Raw genomic sequence first — 26,324 nt, 5'->3', positions numbered from 1 at the left:
CACATGTGCTAAAAACCATGTCAAATGAATAACATGCATACATAACAGATTACATTCATATTCATGACTGTATCTGAAACTCAATTAGATAAAACCTTTGATTCAGTGGTAGCAATACAATATTATAACCTTTAGCCCACAATGTCTGCTGGTGGATCGGCAGTCAACAAGTTGAGAAGTCATTTGAAAGAGTAAAAAATTTCAGCGAGACAACTCATGTCAAATCCATTAAAGCAAAGATAATGGCATTCATCTGCCCTTGACACCTAATGCCCTTTTGGTGATGTTGGCTTTTATAGACCACCAAGTGCTATACACTACTCTGCAGTATTTTTCAGATGTTGATAATGTATGTGATATCAACAGTAATAGGTATATCTTTCTGATTTAAATACTATGGAATGCCGTTTCATCAGCTTTACACTCAAAAAATGCTTCAAACTGTCAAAGCTGTGTAAAAAGGTTATCAGTCAAACAAACAAACAAGTTACAAATTATAAGTTAAATCATCAACATGTAAAGATCATTTGTTCAGGAGGCAGAAATTTGCTTGAAAGCAGTATCTAGATCCATTGAATGTAGTGATCACAATATAGTAGCCCTATTTAAGGAAAACCAAAGTACCAAAAGATGGGCCTGATATAGTGTATAAGAGGTAATACAATAAGTTTTGTATTAATTCCTATGTTGTTGATGTAAAGAATATTTGTTGGTCCATGGTGTGCAATGAGGAGCAAACAGACACTGCACTTGTCACGTTTATGAAATTGCTTATTCCAGTTACTAATAAGCATGCATCCATTAAGAAAATGACTGTAAAAACTGTTAAATCACAGTGTAAATTGAGAAATAATATGTACATAAGGAATATGAATGAAGAAATGGTACAGAGCAGCATAGGCAAGATAAAACTGAATAAAGTATAACATATTAAATGAAAGAAATGACAAAGAATGATAGTAAAAACCTTAGGAGCAACTTAAATGACATTTTGGGAAAAAAAGGCAAACTCCATCATTCATTGAATCAGATGGCTCATTCATCACAAAACCGACTCATATTGTTTTTTAAACAACATGTTTCATTGGCAAGATTAGCAAACTTACTGTATAGGGATGCCTGATATATCGGTGAACATATCGGAATCGGACGATATTAGCTAAAACTGCCAACATCAGTATTGGCCTGATGTCTAGTTTAACGCCGATGCTAAAAACCGATGTCAAAGCTGCCATGCATACATACATATATAAAGTAGGTACATGACGTAATGACGCCACGTAAAATCTTGCACTATACGTGCAACACAATATTCCTAACCTAGCCCACAATGTCTGCTGTGTGGATCGAGCAGTCAACAAGTTGAGAAGTCATTTGAAAGAGTAAGAAAATTTCAGCGAGACAACTCAAAGGTGAAATCCATTAAAGCAAAGATAATGGCATTCATTGCCCTTGACAATCAACTGTTTTCTGTTGTGGGTGATGTTGGCTTTCGCTGACTGGTCGAGCACCGGTATATACACTACCAACTGCAGTATTTTTCAGATGTTGCCCTATCGGAGATACACAGTAATAGCATCACTGCTATTATCTTTACGACATACATACTATGGAATGCCGTTTAGGTCTTTACGTGTCAAAAAAGACATAGTAGCACTGTCAAAGCTGTACAAAAAAGTCTGCAAACAAACAAACACCGTCCACAAATTATAAGTTAACAATACTGCGTTGGTCCTAAAGCATCATTTGTTCAATCGCAACTTCTGGGTTAGCTAGCTTTAGCTTGATACCTAGCTAGCACCAATACAACCAGCCTGAAAACAATGACGAGTAGAAACTGCAGTCATTTTCATTATTCTTAGCAACGTTTTAGGACCACTATTGTTTTTACTATATATTTTACCTCTTGGGGATGTCATTCGAAAACATAATGTTAACTTTCACTGCTATGCAGATGACACACAGCTGTACATTTCAATGAAACATGGTGAAGCCCCAAAATTGCCCTCACTAGAAGCATGTGTTTCAGACATAAGGAAGTGGATGGCTGCAAACTTTCTACTTTTAAACTCAAACAAAACAGAGATGCTTGCTCTAGGTCCCAAGAAACAAAGAGATCTTCTGTTGAATCTGACATATAATCTTAATGGTTGTACAGTCATCTCAAATAAAACTGTGAAGGACCTGGGGGTTACTCTGGACCCTGATCTCTCTTTTGAAGAACATATCAAGACTGTTTCAAGGACAGCTTTTTTTCCATCTACGTAACATTGCAAAAAATCAGAAACTTTCTGTCCAAAAATGATGCAGAAAAATTAATCCATGCTTTTGTCACTTCTAGGTTAGACTACTGCAATGCTCTACTTTCCGGCTACCCGGATAAAGCACTAAATAAACTTCAGTTAGTGCTAAATACGGCTGTTAGAATCCTGACTAGAACCCAAAAAATGTGATCATATTACTCCAGTGCTAGCCTCCCTACACTGGCTTCCTGTCAAGGCAAGGGCTGATTTCAAGGTTTTACTGCTAACCTACAAAGTATTACATGGGCTTGCTCGTACCTATCTCTCTGATTTGGTCCTGCCGTACATACCTACACGTACACTATGGTCACAAGTCACAAGGGCTTTCTCCTATAGAGCTCCATTTTTATGGAATGGTCTGCCTACCCATGCGAGAGACGCAAACTCGGTCTCAACCTTTAAGTCTTTACTGAAGACTCATCTCTTCAGTGGGTCATATGATTGAGTGTAGTCTGGCCCAGGAGTGTGAAGGTGAACGGAAAGGCTCTGGAGCAACGAACCGGCCTTGCTGTCTCTGCCTGGCCGGTTCCCCTCTTTCCACTGGGATTCTCTGCCTCTAACCCTATTACAGGGGCTGAGTCACTGGCTTACTAGGGCTCTTTCATACCGTCCCTAGAAGGGGTGCGTAACTTGAGTGGGTTGAGTCACTGATGTGATCTTCCTGTCTGGGTTGGCGCCCCCCCATGGGTTGTGCCGTGGCAGAGATCTTTGTGGGCTATACTCGGCCTTGTCTCAGGATGGTAAGTTGGTGGTTGAAGATATCCCTCTAGTGGTGTGGGCTGTGCTTTGGAAAAGTGGGTGGGGTTATATCCTTCCTGTTTGGCCCTGTCCGGGGGTGTCATCGGATGGGGCCACAGTGTCTCCTGACCCCTCCTGTCTCAGCCTCCAGTATTTATGCTGCAGTAGTTTATGTGTCAGGGGCTAGGGTCCGTTTGTTATATCTGGAGTGCTTCTCCTGTCCTATCCGGTTTCCTGTGTGAATTTAAGTATGCTCTCTCTAATTCTCTCTTTCTTTCTCTCTCTCGAAGGACCTGAGCCCTAGGACCATGCCTCAGGACTACCTGACATGATGACTCCTTGCTGTCCCCACTCCATCTGTCCGTGCTGCTGCTCCAGTTTCAACGGTTCTGCCTGTGATTATTATTATTTGACCATGCTGGTCATTTATGAACATTTGAACATCTTGACCATGTTCTGTTATAATCTCCATCCGGCTCAGCCAGAAGAGGACTGGCCACCCCGCATAGTCTGGTTCCTCTCTAGGTTTCTTCCTAGGTTTTGGCCTTTCTAGGGAGTTTTTCCTAGCCACCGTGCTTCTACACCTGCTTTGCTTGCTGTTTTGGGGTTTTAGGCTGGGTTTCTGGACAGCACTTTGAGATATCAGCTGATGCACAAAGGGCTATATAAATACATTTGATTTGATATGATTTAGAAATCCTTGAGTAATTATTAGCTAGGTTGCCACTTGTTGTTCGCCTATTGAAATTGAACTTTAGTTCATGAAAATAAATAGCTAGCCAACTACTCTGACCAAACCCGGATGACGCTGGGCCAATCGTGCATCTCCCTATGGGACTCACAATCATGTGATACAGCCTGGATTCGATCCAGGGACTGTAGTGACACCTCTTGCACAGATGCAGTGCCTTAGCACGCTGTGTCCATGTGTGTGTGTTAACTATTTAACTGTACTAGAATGCTTGAAAGGCCACTAAACTTTTAAATATCGTTATCGGCATCAGGGTTTTTTTTGGCAAGGAAAATATCGGATAACGGTATCGGTCAAAAATATAATATCGGTGCATCACTAATACTGTAGACATGACATGCCAGCAACAAAGGCTGACAATACACATCCAAGTATATTTGACAAAATTAAGACAGACAAGCATTGTATTTTTGTATTCTGTAATGTGATTGTGGAATAGGTGAAAAAATTATTGTTGTCTATCAACAATGACAAGCCACCGGGATCTGACAACACGGATGGAAAATTACTGAGGATAATAGTGGATGATATTGTCACTCCTATTTGCCATATCTTCAATTTAAGCCTACTGGGAAGTTTCTGCCCATGCAAAAATCATTCTGCTACCTAAGAATAGCAAACCCCCTTTTACTAGTCAAATAGCCTACTAATCAGCCTGTAACCCTTAGTAAAGTTTTGAAAAAAATAGTGTTTGACCAGATACAATTGTATTTTACAGTAAACAAATTAACAACACATTTTCAGCACGCTTATAGGGGACATTCAACAAACTGATGCTAAAAAGATTGTGGGGCTGTTTTTTTAGACTTCAGTGTGGCTTTTGACATTATTGATCAAAATCAAATCAAATTGTCACACCCTGACCATAGTTTGCTTTGTATTTTTATAGGTTTTGTTTGGTCAGGGTGTGATCTGAGTGGGCATTCTATGTTTTATGGCTAGTTTGTCTGTTTCTGTGTTTGGCCTGATATGGTTCTCAATCAGAGGCAGGTGTTAGTCGTTGTCTCTGATTGGGAACCATATTTAGGTAGTCTGTTTTGTCATTGCGGGTTGTGGGTGATTGTCTATGTGTAGTGTTGGTGTCAGCACAATTGTTCATTAGCTTCACGGTTGTCACGTTGTTGTTTTGTAGTGTTCAGTTTTTCCATTAAAATGACGAACACTTACCACGCTGCGTATTGGTCCGATCCTTCTCGCTACTCCTCCTCAGAAGAGGAGGAAGAATGCCGTGACACAAATATTATTGTTCACATACACATGGTTAGCAGATGTTAATGCGAGTGTAGCTAAATGCTTGTGCTTCTAGTTCCAACAGTGCAGTAATATCTAACAAGTAATCTAACAATTCCCCAACAACTACCTAATACACACAAAACTAAAGGGGTGAATGAGAATATGTATATATAAGTATATGGCTGAGCGATGGCTGAGCGGCATTGGTCAAGGTGCAATAGATGGTGTAAAATACATATGTTATATGAGTAATGTAAGATATGTAAACATGATGAAAGTTGCATTATTTAAAGTTGCATTGTTTAAAGTGACTAGTGATTGGGTCTCAATGTAGGTAGCAGCCTCTCTGAGTTAGTGATTGCGGTTTAGCAGTCTGATGGCCTTTCAATCACTCGGTCCCAGCTTTGATGCACCTGCACTGACCTCGCCTTCTGGATGGTAGTGGTGTGAACAGGCAGTGGCTCGCGTGGTTGTTGTCCTTGATGATACTTTTGGCCTTTCTGTGATCGGATGCTGTAGGTGTCATGGAGGGCTAGGTAGTTTTCCCCCGGTGATGAGTTGTGCAGACCGCACCACCCTCTGGAGAGCCTTGCGGTTGAGGGCGGTGCAGTTGCCGTACCAGGCTGTGATACAGCCCGACGGGATGGTCTCGATTGTGCATATGTAAAAGTTTGTAAGGGTTTTAGGTGCCAAGCGAAATTGATTTCGGTTGAATAGACACAGTTGCGCTTTCTTCACCAAACTGTCCGTGTGGGTTTACCATTTCAATGTGTACCTCGAGGAACTTGAAACTTTCCACCTTCTTCACTGCTGTCCCGTCGATGTGGATAGGGGGGTGCTCCCTCTGCCTTTTCCTGAAGTCCACAATCAGCTCCTTTGTTTTGTTGACGTTGGGTGAGAGGTTATTTTCCTGGCACCACACTCCCTGTGCCCTTGCCTCCTCCCTACTTTATGACTCTTCATCTCTGAGTGGTTGGTTTTGGGAAGGGTGTTTTTTTTGCATGAAAAAGAGACAAGACAAGCATTGCTTTCACCCATTACCTTCTCCAAAATTGAATCCATTCTCATTGATCTTTCGAAAAACCTTTGTTTGACCTTGCTCTGGTCTGATTGATAAATGTTTACATGTCATCCTATCATAGAGCTCTTTCAGCTTCAGACATGCCTGAAAGCAAGGAAATGAAACTTTGTCTCAACATGTCCAGTTGGAAATGAGCCCAAGTCTTTATATTCTGACATTTAGTATAAACAATCCAATTCAGAGCAACAGTAGACCTACAAATGCCTACCTCTCTTAAATGGTGTGGGTGTTCTATTCAATTCTGAGGGAACTCCTCTCCTGAATAATCAGCAGGACTATTAAAACAGCAATTACTAAAATTTAATAATGATTTCAGATGAACACTCAAGCCAATCCACACCGACAGCCAATAATGCACAATTCAGAACTACAAAAACAAGGTTAGTGTTCCACGGGATTCCAGTGTATCCGTTGCAAAGGACGATAGGCATATCGTAATATTGACAGAATCATATTCAATGCCCTTTAATAGCACTATACCTGAGTCCATGTGCACATCTCCTTTGCCTCTCCTCACTGCTGGTGCCGTGCTTTGCGTTGGCCCTATAAATCTATCTGAATCAAACACGTCCCTTGATGAAATCCAAACATCTAGGGCTGAGTTTACACTGGCAGCCTAACTCTGATATTATTTTCACCAATTGGTCTTTTGACCAATCCAGATCTGAAAAAGATCTGATGTGAAAAGATCTGATATGATTGGTCAAAAAAACAATAAGTGAAAAAAATATCATAATTGGGCTGGCTGTGTAAACACAGCCTAATAAACGCTGCCATTGGTAGCCTTTTCCTCTTTTTCTCTGTGCACTTCTGGCATACAGGTGTGTTTATTGGACCATGCTTACTTTCTGTTAAGTTTTGCTATTCAGTGTGGGGCAGATCAATCAAACCCACACTACAGAAAAACACTTAATTTTTGTATTCTTGCATTGACATCAAAACCAGTTTTCATGCAACTGTGTCTAATTTATATAATTTCATGACACTCTTTGGGCCTCCATTATTTCCATGCATTGGTTTAATTCAATACATGGATAATATATGGATAATTTTGCACAAATGACCAATTTAGTAGAAATATAGTTTCATCTGAAATGGCAACAGAGAGAGAGAGACAACAGTAACCATATTTATTTGGACATGGAATAGAACATACAATTGAAGTCGGAAGTTAACATACACCTTAGCCAAATACATTTAAACTCAGTTTTTCACATTTCCTGAAATTTAAATTCCCTGTCATTTAAATTCCCTGTCTTAGGTCAGTTATGATCACCACTTTATTTTAAGAATGTGAAATTTCAGAATAATAGTAGAGAGAATGATTTGTTTCAGCTTTTATTTCTTTCATCACATTCCCAGTGGGTCAGAAGTTTACTTACACTCAATTTGTAGCATTGCCTTTAAATTGTTTAGCTTGGGTCAAATGCTTTGGGTAGCCTTCCACAAGCTTCCCACAATAAGTTGGGTGAATTTCGGCCCATTCCTCCTGACAGAGCTGGTGTAACTGAGTCAGGTTTGTAGGCCTCCTTGCTCGCACGTGCTTTTTCAGTTCTGCCAACACATTTTCTATAGGATTGAGGTCAGGGCTTTGTGATGGCCACTCCAATACCTTGACTTTGTTGTCCTTAAGCCATTTTGCCACAACTTTGGCAGTATGCTTGGGGTCATTGTCCATTTGGAAGACCCATTTGCGACCAAGCTTTAACTTCCTGACTGATGTCTTGAGATGTTGCTTCAATATATCCACATAATTGTCCTGCCTCATGATGCCATCTATTTTGTGAAGTGCACCAGTCCCTCCTGAAGCAAAGGAACCCCACAAACATGATGCTGCCACCCCCGTGCTTCACAGTTGGGATGGTGTTCTTCGGCTTGCAAGCCTCCCCTTTTTTCCTCCGAACATAATGATGTTCATTATGGCCAAACAGTTCTATTTTTGTTTCATCGGACTAGAGGACATTTCTCCAAAAAGTATGATCTTTGTCCCCATGTGCAGTTGCAAACCAGAGTCTGGCTTTTTTTATGGCGGTTTTGGAGCAGTGGCTTCTTTGCTGAGTGGCCTTTCAGGTTATGTCGATATAGGACTCGTTTTACTGTGGATATAAATACTTTTGTACCTGTTTCCTCCAGCATCTTCACAAGGTCCTTTGCTGTTGTTCTGGGATTGATTTGCACTTTTCGCACCAAAGTACGTTCATCTCTAGGAGACTGAATGCGTCTCCTTCCTGAGAGGTATGACGGCTGCGTGGTCCCATGGTGTTTATACTTGCGTACTATTGTTTGTACAGATTACCGTGGTACCTTCAGGTGTTTGGAAATTGCTCCCAAGGATGAACCAGACTTGAGGAGGTCTACAGTTTTTTTCTGAGGTCTTGGCTGATTTCTTTTGATTTTTCCATGATGTCAAGCAAACAGGCACTGAGCTTCGAAGGTAGGCCTTGCAATATATCCACAGGTACACCTCCAATTGACTCGAATGATGTCAATTAGCCTATCAGAAGTTTCTAAAGCCATGCCATCATTTTCTGGAATTGTCTAAGCTGTTTAAAGGCACAGTCAACTTAGTGTATGTAAACTTCTGACGCACTGAAATTGTGATACAGTGAATTATAAGTGAAATAATCTGTCTGTAAACAATTGTTGGAAAAATGACTTGTGTCATGCACAAAGTAGATGTCCTCACCGACTTCCCAAAACTATAGTTTGTTTACAAGATATTTGTGGAGTGATTGAAAAACAAGTTTTAATGACTCCAACCTAAGTGTATGTAAACTTCCGACTTCAACTGTATGTCAATACAAACCACAAATAAATTATTTTCAAATAAAAATATTCAAAATATCTGAAATTAAACTAAAAGCTTGAAATGCAGTTTTACAGTGACAATCTGGGTAGGACAATACAGTGTTTTAATTCTAGACTGTATTACTTTTATCATTGTTCTGCCTCAAACACAACAATGTCCAGCATCCAATGGGATACCAGACTCTTTCCCTGTAGCCTACAGCTGTTGGGGGAAGCTTGCGCTGGGGTCCACTGCACTTCATCTTTCAAACAAATACTTTTCAACATCTGAATGGCAAAAACACAGTTTGAATGAAGGCTAATATTGTTGTGGATTTGGTAGTTCCTGGTGGAATTTCAGAAAAGTGCCATACAGCAATGCACTGCAAATATGTATACAGCATATGTCACACACCAAAACCTACTGTAATCTTGTGCTGGACCACAGACATTTTACCAGATTCCATTGAAACCAATACATATGCTGAGGTATACTGCAAACACAGTAAGCTAAAGGCTATTGAAACACTTGATCATGAGAAAAACACACACATTGAATTACATTAGGTTTACCTTGTTTGGTAAACTAAAAAACATGTTGAGGTACAAGCGACAAAAATATTCCCATAAAGCTAAGCCCTACAGTACTTTCATATATTTCAAAAATTATTATTTTAAAGTTAAAGGAGATGACTGATTTATGGTACTGCCTGCAAATGTAATACATCTCCTTATCTTCAATTCATGCATGTGTGCATATAGTCACCAACATAATGAAATTAACTGAACCTGAAGGGGAGAGAGCTTGTTTTACTGACTGTATACCGTTGTTTGATTGATGAAATCTTTGGAAGTAACTTGTTGTAGGATGGAGGGATCCGGGTTGGTCAGCAGTATTCTGCCACAAAGTACTCCTTTCTTATAGCCTTATGATACACCTTCCTCTTACATTTCTAAACATCTCAGAGTCCAACCTGGTGAGCCTGTTTAGGCCCTTATTTCAGTTAACTTTTTATAAACAGCAGAAGTGTCATAATAAGGGTCTCTCCACCATACATTACTCAGTCCACTGAAATGGTTCTCCATACTTACTATAGTAGCTACAGTATATGTTCAAGCTGGACAAAGGACTCATTTTCTCATATCACAGTAAGGTATAGTACAGTGGGGGTTTTGGTTGAGGGAGGCATGTCTCCTGCCATGTCTTTATATCACACTGCTGCTCAAACTTGTCACTCTGGAGCAAGAGCAATCAGGATTTATGACTCATCTGAACCCTCATTGCAGTCTGGAGGTTTGGTCACCAAGTGACATTAAGCACTCTGGACTAGCTCATTGTGAACGTCGTCCTAGGGGCCTTCAGCAGTGGATCTCATATGCAATTTGTGAGTCGAGGAACAAGCCTGTGTGATTCAGAAACAAGCCCTCCGACTCGGCTGTCACCGGCTCTGCCTCCCCGCCCTCCCCTGCCATCCTTCTCATTGTCCGTATATCCGGCTCTATCTGGGGCTTTGTGGGAGACAGTGCTTCCTGCTGTTGGTACCCCAGGGTGGTGGTAGTGGCTGTGGTGGAAGGTGGGAGGACGGGTTTAGCCCGGTTCAGAACATACATCTCGTGCCCGCGCTCATCCCGATACTCCTCCAGCTGGGCAAAGGTTGTTGGTCCGTCCGAGTAATCATTGACATACAGGATGCTTTCCTCCTTGTCATCTGTGTCCTTCTGCCGATGGCGTTGTCGGCTGTAGATCATGGCCACCAGGAGAAGAGCTGTGAGGGCCAGCAGGGAGATCCCTATGGCGATGGCAGTCTGAGTAGCAGCTCCCAGTGCGCTGAAGGCCATGCTGCCAAGGGCGTACAAGGGCTCTCGACTCACGTCTGACGACGTCGGCCGATTGGAGCGCAGACGAGGCCAGGATGGAGCGTAGGAGGCAGGGGACCAACTGGACGAGGACGAAGAGTTGATTGCGAGCTGAAAGGTCACACGGGCCACCCCTCCAGCGTTCCAGGCTTCGCACTCATACAGCCCGGCGTGAGCCACTGTCACGTTGCTAAGGAACAGCATCCCACTGCCAGTGTCTGGATCAAAGCGCTCCCCATCCTCCTTCTGGAGTCTCACCCGTCCTGCAGCTGGATGTATTGCATCCTCAGCCCCCACAGTCCCTACACCGCCCAAGTCCTGCACCAGCCCCCGGGGGGAGAGCTGCACCTTACCCTGGGAAGCCTTCCTCCAGGTGACCTGCGGCCGGGGGTAACCAGATGCATGGCAGGAGACGCGCATGCTCTCCCCTAGGCGCACGGCCAGGCGGCGGGGTTCCAGCTGAACCAGAGGGGGGATGCACACCAGGCTGTTAAGAGGCACCTCCACCAGGCTGAGGTGGGAGAGGCGGGGTGGCTCAGAACAGACAAGGCGCCGCTCGGCTGAGCTCAGCAGGCGCTGGCCCTCCTCATCGATCCAGCTGCGCAGCCAGTGCAGTGCACAGTCGCAACGCCACGGATTGTCTACAGTAGGAAATTATAATTTGACGGGGGGGTGTGGCAAAGTCAACAAAGGGGAATGGAAAGGATGCAACACAACATTGAGACAATTAAGACAAAACATTTGAAAGAGGTAATTCTATTTGAAGAACAAGGTCAATATATTTACTGTAGGCTTCTTTTTTGGTCCCACAGCCCTACCCCAAATCCTGTCCTTTGGCCCTCACCTGTGACACGCAGCACCTGCAGGCTGACGAGGGGCCGCAGGGTGGCAGGGCCGATGGTGTGTAGGTTATTCCGGCTGAGGTCAAGCAGGGCCAGAGAGGACAGACCAAGTAGAGCTTGGTCTCCCAGAATCTCAATGCTATTCTGCTGCAGGTGAAGCTCTTGAAGACGCTATGGATGCAGGGATTGTAATCATTATTAGGAATGAATAGTGATATAATGTAGAGGAAGTGGTTTAAGTTGAAGCGTTGATTGTTGTGGTGGAGCTCTAAATGATTATCAGGACAAACAGTCTGTTTACAAGGGAGGAGGGGAACACTAGCATTGGTTTGACAAAACATGAACTGAGTTACTGATAATAAGGGGACTGACCTGTAGACCTCTGAAGGTATAGTCTTGTAGGCGAGTGATGTCATTTCCTGCCAGGTAGAGGATCCGGAGGTGCTCCAGGCCCCTGAACATGTCTGCTGTGACCAGGTGGATGTGGTTCCCGTTGAGGGCCAGCTCCAGAAGCTGACCCTGGCTCTGGAAGGCCCCGGGCTCCAATGCTGAGATACTGTTGTTCTGCAGATACAGGTAGTGCAGACGGCCCAGCTGGGAGAGGTCTGACAGACGGATCTGCCCGATAGCATTGTCCTGAAGGAAGATGGTCTAATTGGAATAGATGGGCATAATTAACAATAAGCATAACTCCATATGTAAACTCTAACAAGAGTAGGAACCCCTGAGTGAGTGTATGGATGATTCAAGCATGGCTATATTGTGTGGTGGGTGGTATCTGGGAAACAGACATGTAGACATATTGAGTCAATGCTAACCTGTGTAGAAGCTGGGACGTGTGAGGGGATGTCCCGGAGGCCCGTAGAGCCACACTCCACAGTCAGGCTGTAGCAGCGACATCCCACTGGACAGCCAATGGATGGGAGAGCGTGGAGAGATAATATCAGGATAGCCAGAAGAGAGAAGTCCATCGCACCAATAGGACAGAGATCCTAGAAAGAGAGACAGACAGATTGAGGAAAGAGAAATGGAGGTTTAAGCAGTGTTTCCCAACTCCAGTATCCCTAACAGTACACATTTTTGTTAAAGCCTCAGACAAACACACCCGATTCGACTCATAGAGGGCTTGATGATAAGTTGACAAGTTGAATCAGGTGTGTTTGTCCGGGGCTTCAATAAAAATTGGTACTGTTGGGGGTACTGGTGGACTGGAGTTGGGACATTAGAGAGGGCAGGGTAAAACTGGTTAAAGTAACAAAGAAATATATAATTTTGTTGACAATATCCCAATCTGGTCATTTGTATATGTCATTGTGAACTCAAAGGGGACATACTTGCGAACATAAGCAACCATTTAAATGCAAACAGTTTCTCCTACTCAAAATATGTATCAGCCAATTAAAATCGTTGATTTACTGGCACGTGGCAGAATGCAAAATTGTAGCCGGTCCAGTCAGATAAAATGGCACGTTAGCCCTATGCTATGTGGTTACACTTACATTTAGCCTTATAACATTTTATAGGCTATGCATTATGACAATCATCCACTTTGTCACATGCGTTCTGAATTGAGCATCAAGGACCGGCAGTAAAAAAAAGAATCCTCAACAAAAAGGCTTGATGTGAGGCGGGCCTCAAACCCATGGTTAAAGTGCACTATTGATTTCGAGTCAACCGAAATGTGTGCCACCTAAAAGCGATGTTGTTAATAGTAGCCTACATGACTGCTATTTGACAAGTACATAAGGCTCTTCGTTTTTTTAACGATATATGATAAACTTACATAAACGTATTTATATATTTTTTTTTACATAAAAGCACATGTTCTTTTGCACTCCTGTATCTCTACCTGTACATCATCATCTGCACATCTATCACTCCAGTATTCATGCTAAATTGTAATTATTTCACCTCTAGGGCCTATTTATTGCCTACCTCCCTACTCTTCTACATTTGCACACACTGTACATAGATTTTTCTATTTTACTTTTCTATTGTGTCATTGACTGTACGTTTGTTTATGTGTAACTTTGTGTTGTTGTTTTTGTCACACAGCTTTGCTTTATCTTGGCCAGGTTGCAGTTGTAAATGAAAACTTGTTCTCAACTGGCCTACCTGGTTAAATAAAGGTGAAATAAAAAATTAAATAAATAAACATGGATGTGTGTGAAACAGATAAACAAACTTTGGAATTTGTCAAGTATAAAAATGTTTTCTAACGCTGGTAGTAGTTAGTAGCCTAGTCAAGGATGCATCAATGCAATATTTACAGACAACGTTTTGTTACAGACCAATGGAACAAAAGTAATCCTTGAATTTGTTAGCTTAAAATGTCCCTATAGTGGCCCAGGTTGACCTATGTTAAGAAGTGCCATTGGTTGGTGGATATAAAGTCTAAGATCTTTGATAGGCTGATGGAGAATTTGTTCCAGGATATAATCACTGCCACCCGGTGAGGTTAGCAAAGGGCTAACTTGTGCCATGTTATCTGATGGGACCAGCTACAATTTAGTGTTGCAAGTAAATCAACGATTTCGATTAGCTGATACGCATTTTGAGCGGAAAAACTGGGCCCCAAAATGTTCTGCCCAAGCGCATAAACAAAATGCAAGTGTCAGCACTCATGTTACATGCTGACACAATACAGTGTCACGTAGTATCAGATCAGAAAAAAGAGCAGTTTATTACATGGCTGTCGCTTTCTATGATATTAATCCAGGTTGCTTCTGGGCTGACTTCTCCAGACTGTCAATAATAATAGTTGGTCTTTTTTAAATGACTACTCTATCAATGAATGTATTTTCTATGCATCTTACATGTAAGGCATGCAATACTTGTATGTTGCTTCGGATGATGACTGTAAAAAAAAAATGTCACTAACAAAATGGAGGGAAATTAACTGTGTCACTTCAGTAGGCTAATTAAGCAAAGGGTCACTTAATTTTCACAAACTGATTAGGCATGCTAAAACAATATTGAGGAGTCTTTATTAGGAAGATTCCATTGCCTGCTCTCCAAACATAAGCTGCTGCTGCAGGCAGCTGTGGAAGTACAGGCTTGTGTTGAAAAGATAAGCACAACATTTCCTTGGAGACGATGAGGTCAACTCCAGACAGTGACCATTCAGTGAGCATCTTCCTCTAATAAGCCTGACATCTAGCAAGGGCCTGGAGGCATTCATGAGGAGCGGTGATGTAGCTCCAGGGGAATAGGCTATGCAGCATCCATGGTGGTATTGATATGTTTTGTAAAAGAAGCCTATCATGGCCATGCCTCGAAGATCTGATGCTCCTGACTTCATAGCACTGATTGCATATGAGAGGCCTTTTGGGGGTTGTAGCCCATTGTAACTGCAATAAGTCAGAGGATGAGAATATGCCAAAAATGAATCATAGCAAATATTCAGCAGATGATAATTATTTATATCTAGGCCTAGACAGATGGCTACACAACCACCACTTACAACTAATTTATGATAATATGAACACTAATAATGTTGTTACTAGGCCTACTGCTAATAAGTAATAATATATAATGAATAATAGTCATGCGTTGTTATATCATAATTACTCACACGATTCCTCTTATTTATATTGTGTATGCTGATAATTTAGCCTACAATAATACACTACCACATTAAATCAATATCTGATACAACCTACACTGTGATAAAAACGACTAAACATTAGAATACACACTGCCCAGTCCACAATATATCACCGTTTTTTAAAGAAAGAGGCACCATCGGTGGCCACATACCAGATAAGGATGTAGAGATGCGCTATACAATTACAATCGCCCAGATTTCGAATGGATCCGCACGGAAGAGCGCGTTATTATTTTGATGGGAATCACATATATATCGTATATATTGGTAGGTTAAAATCATATTCTAACGGGATCTCCTCGGTAAAAGACACATCCGACGTTTTGAACACATTGTCCAAGGCTACTGTCGAGCCATTATTATGGCACAGGGCCCCGCAAATAAATAGGCTAAAGAATAATAACCGATACGTGAAGGCTACAGTATACGGCCACACTCCAAAATAGAAGCTTCAAGCCGACAGACTTGTATTCCAAAAAATGAAAAATTATTTTGATGAATCAGGATTTCTCCTTTTTCATCCTATGTTATCTTGTCAACCTTCTTGCGCTCGTACGGTGTCATCCAATTCACTACGTTCCTCGTCTCTAGCCCCTCCCTTTCTCTCTCAAATGGATCACTTAACAGCGTTACAGTTGATTTGTTAACACTTGCTTTGTTTCCTTCTTGTCTTTTGTTTTCTGTGATCTATTCCAGACGTTCCTATCAAATAAATAGCTTGGATACCACTTTCTATGCCTTGTTTCTAAATCACATACAAACGCGCGCAGGCTTACAGCGTTTCTCAAACTCGGTCCTCGGGACCCCGTGGGGTGCACGTTTAGTTTTTTTGCCCTAACACTACACAGCTGATTGAAATGATCAAAGACTGATGATTCGTTGATTATTTGAATTAGCTGTGTAGTGCTAGGGCAAAAATCAGCGTTTGGGAAACCCTGGACCATCCTTTACCTTAGACCTGTGTTTTGTTCCATTATGGTAACAGTGTCTTCATCACTAAAAGCTTAATCCACATTATTGCAATACAATAACAATATTACTATCTAATCCATTTTAATGAGGAGGGGAAGGAGGATTGTAACCATTAGGATTTAGGATAGTAGGTGGTAATCCATGATTGGATCCTTATATTCGTTCATGAGAGACAAATACAATGAGTGCGTAATTTGATCAGTGATATTAACTAGTTTAAATGCATGAGGTGTTTCTCAATATAGGCCCATTTTGTGGCACAATGAGCTTATGTGACAAACACTGTGAGTTGGGATAAACACAACACAAATATCCCTGGATCCAAAGGCAAATTAGGTGGTGTCTTAGAGTTTCAGGATATTGAGACAAAGGGCAATTTTTAGGCATATGAAAAATGTCCACTACTGTATAGGGGACTGGGGTCACCTGCTGGTAAGATTGAGGAAGCTACCCAGATCAATAAAGGTGTTTGTGTTCTCGACAGGAGTGGGGCATCATGCAATGTAACACTGTGTTACTAGGACCTCTGCTGGCAGCTTCTTGTTGTTCAGGGATGAACACTATTATATGATTTATAGTATATAATGTTCAATGTTTAATCCTAAAATTCTGTCAATTTATTTGAGAAATCACATTAAAGATACACATCTCGTCCACAGACGGCTGTACAACATGAACATATTGTTCTCCCACATAGTACACTTCAACCCAGATATACAGTACCAGTCAAAAGTTTGGACACACCTACTCATTCAAGTGTTTTTCTTTGTTTGTACTATGTTCAACATTGTAGAATACTAGTGAAGACATCAAAACTAAGAAATAACACATATGAAATCATGTAGTAACCAAAAAAGTGTTAAACAAATCCAAATATATTTTATATTTGAGATTCTTCAAAGTAGCCACCCTTCTACACAATAGTAGATTTTGGTAGACAGGAGCTGCTCTTTGGTAAAAGGGGTAAATTGTTCATCAAAAAGAAAGGAGTACCAAGGCACTTCATATAATTAATTAAAATGTCTTTACTTGTATGACATGTTCAATGGAAACAAAGTTTAAAAACTCTGACGCGTTTCGGTTGCATGGCCTTCGTCAGGGAGTACAAAGAAATGATAATACAATGTCCTCTTTTGAACAGCTTTTTCCAATCATCCCTGATTTGAAGAGAGTGTGGTTACAGCATTCATTTGACAACACCTAGTAAGCAATACTATACACATTAAAAAGTTAAATACTGTAAATATGTTATAAAAAATGCAACTCCAAGCTCGAAGCATCAGAACCCCTAAAAAGGTAGTTCCAACCTTGAATATAACTGGGCAAAGTGCCAAGAATCAGAGAGCCATCTATAACATAGTACCCTAAAGCACAGCAAACATGTACAAGTCTAAACATAGCTGAGGGGAATAGAGCAAAAATGTCCACTAGATGACAGCAAATGGACCTATCACGACACTACAGGAAAGGTGAGAAATTCATATCTTCATTTAAACCAGGGTACTTAGTGGCCTGTAGTTTGTAAATCCCAAAACTTTCCCTTTGGTTTAGCTGTTTAAAAGACAGTCTCCTTTTCTAATTGAGGCCGGAACATGATCAATACCCATAGCTTGTAGGGAGGCATGGTTGCCATGGTGTTAGGACTTGTAGTGCCTTGCCATGGGGTAGTCTTCATTGCCTACCTATATGGCGTACTTGTGTTCTGCTAAGCGGTCTTGAAGGCGTCTCTTTGTCCGTCCAATGTAGAACACCTTGCACTTTGGACATTCCAATCTGTAGATGACATGAGTGGTTTTGCAGTTAATGAAATTCTTGATGTGATACTCCATTTTACAAGCAGTGATAACAAAAAACATTTTCTGTGCAATATTTCTGCAATTGTTGCATTTAAAAGAACCCCTGGGTTTGTGGTCTAGCCAAGTTTTTTTAGAGTCACCAGGAAGATGGCTGTGAACTAATTTGTCATTTAGAGTAGGACATCTCTTAAAGCGTATGACTGGTGGCTCTGGGAAGTCTTGGTGTCGTAGCGTATCACTTTGGATGATTCCCCAATTATTTGTAATTATTATTTTAATGTTTTCTGCTTCAGTGCTATATTTTGTAACAAAGTACACTCTCTCTGATGCACCACGTGGCATTCCCCTTTGCAACAAGTTCTCTCTGTGAAGTCATCTGGCTCTTATACCTGCACCTTTCAGGACCTGAGCGCTCTAGCCCCGATTCAAGAAGCGATTCTCCAATTCAGCAGATTTGACACTGTGGTCTGTTTCCTGATCGCAAATTCTGCGGACTCATTGGAATTGGCCATATGGAATGTTCTCTTTAAGCCTTTTGGGGTGAAAACTGTCTTCCCTCAGAATGGCTTTCCCACCTGTAGGCTTCCTAAAGATTAATGTGTGCAAACTATCTTTGTCATTTTTACTGATGTCAATGTCCAAAAAATGTATGTTATCCTTTCTGTACTCCATAGTTAGTTTGATGTTAGGGTTAATTCTGTTAAGGTATTGGTGGAAGGAAATATATTAATCTTCTGAGCCAGATCAGAACAGGCAAACATCATCGATATAGCGTCCTCACCATATAATCCAGTCAAAGATCTGGTTTTTAGAAGGATCCCAAATGAAGTCATTTTCCCATTTACCTAAGTACAAACCAGCATAGGAAGGGCTTGTAGCAAGCTTCCATGGCACATCCTTTGACTTGTTTAAATATACATTCCTGACAAATATGTTATTATTAAGAGTCGATTCAGTCAGTGAGACAATGAATTCTGTGGGAGGCATCTCAGTTTCAGTTCGGGTACTCAAGAAATGGTGCATAGCTGCAAATCCTTCTTCATGTTCAATGGTGGTGTATAGAGACTCCACATCCATGCTGACCAAAAAGGAAGCTGTACCTATATTGTTGAATTCCTTCATTTTGTTCAACACATCTGTGGTATCTTGAAGATGGGCTGGGAGTGACTGCAGAAAAGGCTTAATAAAGTAATCAATGTACTTGGAGATGGGTTCTGTCAGATGTTCATTACAACTAATGACTGGTCTGCCTGGGTGGTTTTCAAGATTCATGTGGACTTTTGGAAGAAGATAAAAAGAAGCCATATGCGGACTGTCATTGAAAATACATTTCATTGTCTGAAATGTAAACATTCTCTTTAGCTTCTTTACTCCACACCACTGTAGCGCCACCTTGTCTGCTTTTGTAACCACAATCCGTCCCTTTTTGTACATTGATTCAACTGCATCCCTCTCTGTCTTAGAAGATTACGTCGTGTTTGGTTAGAGTCAAATGTACCCTTAATTAGCAGATTCTCCTTATCAAAATTCACCTTCTTGACAAGTGTATTTATATGGCATTCTGGACAATGGGACAAAAGGTGGACTTGGGCTTAGAAGGTGTTTTTAAGGGCACAGAAACTGCCTGACCTGAAACACCGGTGTCTGTAGTTGGAGAGATGTTTTGCCTGTACCAAGCCTTCAGATGTAGATTCCTATAGAAACTAAATAGATCAATCTTTGCATTGAATTCATTAGTTGAGTATGTGGGGGCAAAGAACAGTCCTTTAGACAAGACCCTTACACAATCATCAGAAAGGGGTTCTCCAGAAATGTTGATCACAGCCTTGTTCTGGTCCTGCTCCATGTGGTTGGAGAGCCTTGATTTATATCTCCCCCTTCCATGTTGGCCTCTTCCGCATCCTCTCCCTCTCCTATTGGGGAACCTGCATGGCTCCTCTTCCTGGTGTAAAAATTATTGGGAGGAGCCTGCCTCTGACTGTCTGGTGTGACCCTCATTGTCACTGCTCGTAAAGTTGAAAGAAACAGATCTAGTCTTCCTCCTCTGCTGATGTGAAATTCTTGTGGGTTGGTTTTCTCCAGGCAAAGACCTTACCATCTCTAGTCTTCTTCATCTCTTCAAAATTTCCTTAGCTTGTCTTGCTTCAATGTCAGAGTGAATGTGTCTATTTTCTCTTTCAAAATCTCATAAAATTGTGCTTTTTTAGAATTGTCACTGTGTTCTGTGATTTTCCTTTTCACTTCTTAAATTTCGGTTTGGACTACTTGTCTGTCCTTTTTAGCTTCCTCTATTAGAAGTAGCATTAGGTCAAAGGAACACTTGTTGAGAACAGCCTCCCATGTATCTCTAAATTCAGTTTTACCTTGTGCTCTATTAGCTGGAACATTCCTAATGCGGAGTCCTCTGGGGATTAGGCCTGTCCTCCAATAGTCAGACAATGTGATAGAATTGAGGTCAAGTTTGGTGTCATTCTCCATAAGGTGTTGCAAGCCTTGTTCAACTCCGTTCCAGTATTTTCTGTGGCTGTCATTTCATCTAGCAATGAGGTTGTGGTAATAATCATTTTAATATTCCTTCATGGGAATAGGAACATCTTGTAGCCTCTTGGGTAAAATCCATAGTATGAGTTGTAAAATGTCCCCAAAACACAGAAAAAAATACTGTGGAGCTGCTTCTTCTAAGCACTACCCATGTGCTGTGATTAACTTGTAGAAAATGGGAAGCGCTGCTAAGGTACACAATAGTAGATTTTGGTAGACAGGAGCTGCTCTTTGGTAAAAGGGGTAAATTGTTCATCAAAAAGAAAGGAGGACCAAGGCACTTCATATAATTAATTAAAATGTCTTTATTTGTATGGCATGTTCAATGGAAACAAAGTTTAAAAACTCTGACGCATTTTGGCTGCTTGGCCTTCGTCAGGGAGTACAAATAAATGATAATACAATGTCCTCTTTTGAAGAGCTTTTTCCAATCATCCCTGATTTGAAGAGGGAGTGGTTACAGCATTCATTGGACAACATCTAGTAACCAATACTATACACATTAAAAAGTTAAGTACTGTAAATATGTTATAAAAAATGCTCCAAGCTTGATGAAATGTGTTTAAAAAGTTAGCTTTCCAATGCACAGGGACTATGGTGATCAGCTTGAAACGGTGGCATTACAGATTCAATCAGGAAGAGGTTGAAAATGTCAGTGAAGACACTTGCCAGTTGGTCCGCGCATGCTCTGAGTACACATCCTGGTAATCCGTCTGGTCCCGCGGCCTTGTGAATATTGACCTGTTTAAAGGTCTTGCTTACATCGGCTACAGAGAGCGGGATCAAACAGTCATCCGGAACAGCTGGTGCTCTCATACATACTTCAGTGTTGCTTGCCTCGAAGTGAGCATAAAAGGTATTTAGGCCGTCTGGTAGGCTCGCATCACTGGGCAGTTCACGGCTGGGTATCCCTTTGTAGTTTGCAAGCCCTGCCACATCCGACGAGTGTCAGAGCCATTGTAGTAGGATTCAATCTTAATCCTGTACTGACGCTTTTCCTGTTTGACGGTTCATCCGAGGGCATAGTGGGATTTCTTAGAATTGTCTGGTTAGTGTCCCCAGCTCTTGCCTTTAGCTTGGTGGGGATGTTGCCTGTAATCCATGGCTTCTGGTTGAGATATGTACGTACGGTCACTGTGGGGACGACGTCGTTGATGCACTTATTGATGAAGCCGGTGACTGAGGTTTTATACTCCTCAATGCCATTGGATGAATCCCGGAACATATTCCAGTCTGTGCTAGCAAAACGGTCCTGTAGCATGGCATCTGCGTCATCTGAGCAGATCTGATGCAGCCGACCACCCTGCATCATTACATCAATTTATATCAATTCACTGCAATGATAAGTCACATTTATCCAGCTCGTCTGCTTTACGGCACAGACAAGGCAAAGAAATCGCAAAATTTCTTTCGAGCAGGTGGATCTAAATACCTAACTTTCATAGTTCTATGATAAATAATGCGACCTTCACACTTACTTAAATCTAAAATAAGTAAAGAAGTAATTTTGTGTGGAAGTCAAACATTTGTTTTACGTCAGAGGCAGACACATTGCATATGCTCAGAATGACAAAATCGAGACCTTTCATATACAGCCCTTCTCCCCTTGTCTATAGGAGGGTCGCATGCTGTTTAAATGTCCCAAATGTTGACTTAAACATTCACAAATTTAACAGATTTTGACTAATGTCATGATATCTTTGGTAAAGTAGTAAAGAAGGTGAAATATTTTGGCTAGATTTTCCTAAAAAGATGATAACTGTAGTATATATGGACATAATATAAAATATGAAAAGGCTTATTCATTCGCCATTTAGTTTTTTTTAAATCATATCATATTTTTTTGTTTTACTATACTTTTATTGTGTACTAGATCATATGGGTTGAAAAGTTTATTTTTTCTCAGACATATATAAACTATTCCAGGTTTAAGCCAAAGGCCATAGCTTTCCAGGGGGGGTGACACTACCACCTCAATAAAATATTGCCCTCTTGCTAGATTGACTACTAAAGCCTTAGCGAAACAGAACAAAACGGCTGTCAGCTCAACTTTAATATTATAATTTATTTTTAAAGATTATGTAAAAATGTAAAAAAGACGTTGAACATTTATCTTTTCGTTAGTTTATCATACTGCCGTCATCAAAATGTAATGAATTGTAAACACTTTTACAATGGACATACTTCCATAAATTATTCACACATAATTTAAAAGACCATTTCATAGAGCCGTGGTTCCCAACCTTTTTCGGTTACAGTACCACCAACTGAAGTTTGCTCTGTCCAGAGTACCCCTGAAGTGCCCCCTCATGTACATTTTACCAGTAGGCCTATGATCTCATGAGTCTTCTCAAGTACCCCCTGTGGATAGGCCAAGTACCCCCAGGTGTGCTAGTACCCCTGGTTGGGAACCACTGTCATAGAGAATGTTACAAACTGGACTATATGTAGGAACCTCCTTTGAAGAGATGGTGATTGGGTCTGAATAGGTTTTTGGCGTTTGGTAGTCTGAATTCAGTGTCCTTGACTTTAACGTGTTCACGCTACAGGTTCCCCAAGGGGTACCACCCCCCCCCCCCCGCTCAACTCAAACCGTGGCGCACAGAATGCAAAAATGTTCTTAGAAATATTTAACCTCCACACATTAACAAGTCCAATAGCTCAAATGAAAGATAAACACCTTGTTCATCTACCCAGCGAGTCAGATTTCTAAAATGTTTTACGGCGAAAACATAGTACATATGTATGTCAAACCACCACAAAGACACAGACGATATGTAGCCATTTTGTCTAACAAAAGATGCAATCACAAACGCAGGATTAAAAGAAAAATAATTCACTAACCTTTTGAAAATCTTCATCAGATGACAGTAATAGGACATGTCACACAGTACATTTATGTTTTTTTCAATAATATGCCATTTATATCCATAAATCTCCATTTACATTGACGCCATGTTCAGAAAATGCTAAAAAATGTCAGGAGAAATTATAGATAACTCCGCCAGATAACGCCAGATAACAGCAATACACATCATAAACTTTGACTAAATATACATGTTCTACATATAGTTAGAAAGATACACTGCTTTTACCTCTTGAAACTCCCCATCCCGGATCCGGGATTGTGACTAAGCCTCAGGCTCATTAGCATAACGCAACGTTAACGATTTCTGAAAATCGCAAATAAAATTAAAATAATGCGTTTGCTCTCAAGCTTAGCCTTTTCTTAACAACACTGTCATCTCAGATTTTCAAAATATGCTTTTGAACCATAGAAATTGACTAATTTGTGTAAGAGAACCAAAAATTGTATAGCATTTTGTGTAGCATGTAGCACGCAACATTTTCACAAAAGCCAGATAACCAAATAAATAAAATCATTTACCTTTGAAGAGCTTCTGATGTTTTCAATGAGGAGACTCCCAGCCACATACCAAATGCGCAGTGTTTCCTGAAAGCGTCTGTGTGTAGGAGAAATGTTTTTTTCTACATTGCGCCTGGCTACCGAAACGAACCGAAAATGCAGTCACCTACAACGTGAAACTTTTTCCGGATTAACTACATAATATCGTCTTCATGGCAAACGTTGTTTGGAATCAATCCTCAAGGTGTTTTTTCACATATCTCTTCATTGACATGCAGTTCGTGGAAGCTTGCTTCTCTCTCTGTGCCCCATGGAAAAATACTGGCAGGTGACTTTTGCGCACCAATTTCGGCGCAGGACACCGGGCGGACACGTGGTAAATGTGGTCTCTTATGGTCAATCTTCCAACGATCTGCCTACAAATACGTCACAATGCTGCAGACACCTTGGGGAAACGACAGAAAGGGCAGACTCATTCCTCTTGACAGCCATATAAGGAGATCATGAAAGACAGAGCCTCAAAAATCCTTGTCATTTCCTGGATGCCAAGTCATCTTGGTTTTGCCTGAAGCTCACGTTAAAGGGCACGCACAGAGAAGATATTTGTATTTCTGGACACGTCAGAGTGTTTTCTTTCGAACAGTAGCAATTATATGCATAAATCTTTTTGTGACAAAATATCTTGTTTAAAACGGGAACGTTTTTCTTCCAAAAATGAAATAGCGCCACCATAAGTGTAAGAGGTTAATGCAATCGCTTTGTCACATTTATTTTTAACGTTACAGAAATCGTTCACTATTCAATAATCTGAGACGGCGCTCAGACATAAGCAATATTTCTCCGCTATGTTGGAGTCAACAGAAACACAAAATTACAACATAAATATTCCCTTACCTTTGATGGTCTTCGATCAGAATGTAGTGGAAGGAGTCATACTCACCCAAAACATCATTTGGTTTCAAGTCGTGTGTCTTTGTATTAGCATATTGCGACAAGTTCCAGCTGAAATGCATCCAAAATTCTTTCTGGTCCCGAACAGTTGCGCATCAAAACTTCAAAATTACATATTATATGTCGACTAAACTGGTCAAAACTAAGTGCAGAATCAAGCTTTAGGATGTTATTAAGGTACAAAACAATTCTCAAATCGACCGGACAAACTGACTTCTTCTCGTGCAAGCCGTACATACCTACACGTACGCTACGGTCACAAGACGCAGGCCTCCTAATTGTCCCTAGAATTTCTAAGCAAACAGCTGGAGGCAGGGCTTTCTCCTATAGAGCTCCATTTTTATGGAACGGTCTGCCTACCCATGTCAGAGACGCAAACTCGGTCTCAACCTCTAAGTATTTACTGAAGACTCATCTCTTCAGTGGGTCATATGATTGAGTGTAGTCTGGCCCAGGAGTGGGAAGGTGAACGGAAAGGCTCTGGAGCAACGAACCACCCTTGCTGTCTCTGCCTGGCCGGTTCCCCTCTTTCCACTGGGATTCTCTACCTCTAACACTATTACAGGGGCTGAGTCACTGGCTTACTGGGGCTCTCTCATGCCGTCCCTGGAAGGGGTGCGTCACCTGAGTGGGTTGATTCACTGATGTGGTCATCCTGTCTGGGTTGGCGCCCCCCCTTGGGTTGTGCCATGGCGGAGATCTTTGCGGGCTATACTCAGCTTTGTCTCAGGATGGTAAGTTGGTGGTTGAAGATATCCCTCTAGTGGTGTGGGGGCTGTGCTTTGGCAAAGTGGGTGGGGTTATAGCCTTCCTGTTTGGCCCTGTCCGGGGGTGTCCTCGGATGGGGCCACAGTGTCTCCTGACCCCTCCTGTCTCAGCCTCCAGTATTTATGCTGCAGTAGTTTATGTGTCAGGGGGTTGGGGTCAGTTTGTTATATCTGGAGTACTTCTCCTGTCCAATTTGGTGTCCTGTGTGAATCTAAGTGTGCGTTCTCTAATTCTCTCCTTCTCTCTCTCGGAGGACCTGAGCCCTAGGACCATGCCCCAGGACTACCTGACATGATGACTCCTTGCTGTCCCCAGTCCACCTGGCCGTGCTGCTGCTCCAGTTTCAACTGACCTGAGCCCTAGGACCATGCCCCAGGACTACCTGACATGATGACTCCTTGCTGTCCCCAGTCCACCTGGCCGTGCTGTAGCTCCAGTTTCAACTGTTCTGCCTTATTATTATTCGACCATGCTGGTCATTTATGAACATTTGAACATCTTGGCCATGTTCTGTTATAATCTCTACCCGGCACAGCCAGAAGAGGACTGGCCACCCCACATAGCCTGGTTCCTCTCTAGGTTTCTTCCTAGGTTTTGGCCTTTCTAGGGAGTTTTTCCTAACCACCGTGCTTCTACACCTGCATTGCTTGCTGTTTGGGGTTTTAGGCTGGGTTTCTGTACAGCACTTTGAGATATCAGCTGATGTACGAAGGGCTATATAAATAAATTT

General features: G+C 41.6%; 1 protein-coding gene across 1 annotated transcript; it reads right to left on the bottom strand.

The window, feature by feature from the left end:
- Positions 1-6,388: 6,388 nt before the first annotated feature.
- Positions 6,389-15,753, bottom strand: LOC135512874 (leucine-rich repeat-containing protein 24-like). Its single transcript, XM_064935339.1, has 5 exons — positions 15,352-15,753; positions 12,411-12,584; positions 11,965-12,243; positions 11,595-11,763; positions 6,389-11,391 (listed from the first exon to the last, which is right to left on the bottom strand). Exons 2-5 carry the CDS (start codon positions 12,561-12,563, stop codon positions 10,253-10,255), a joined length of 1,740 nt encoding a protein of 579 aa, XP_064791411.1. The 5' UTR covers positions 12,564-12,584; positions 15,352-15,753; the 3' UTR covers positions 6,389-10,252.
- Positions 15,754-26,324: the final 10,571 nt, after the last annotated feature.

The sequence above is a fragment of the Oncorhynchus masou genome, chromosome 24, assembly GCF_036934945.1.
Source record: "Oncorhynchus masou masou isolate Uvic2021 chromosome 24, UVic_Omas_1.1, whole genome shotgun sequence".
Taxonomy (NCBI): domain Eukaryota; kingdom Metazoa; phylum Chordata; class Actinopteri; order Salmoniformes; family Salmonidae; genus Oncorhynchus; species Oncorhynchus masou.
Note: the sequence above shows the minus strand (reverse complement) of the source record. Positions and strands in the feature narration are given on the sequence as shown.

What these genes read in the sequence shown, in the direction of transcription:
- LOC135512874 (XM_064935339.1), bottom strand. Translation starts at nt 12,563, where the DNA reads ATGGACTTCTCTCTTCTGGCTATCCTGATATTATCTCTCCACGCTCTC. An exon ending in ACGTCCCAGCTTCTACACAG is followed by an intron (nt 12,244 to 12,410) that starts GTTAGCATTGAC and finishes TATTCCAATTAG; the next exon opens with ACCATCTTCCTTCAGGACAA. An exon ending in ATACCTTCAGAGGTCTACAG is followed by an intron (nt 11,764 to 11,964) that starts GTCAGTCCCCTT and finishes CTGCATCCATAG; the next exon opens with CGTCTTCAAGAGCTTCACCT.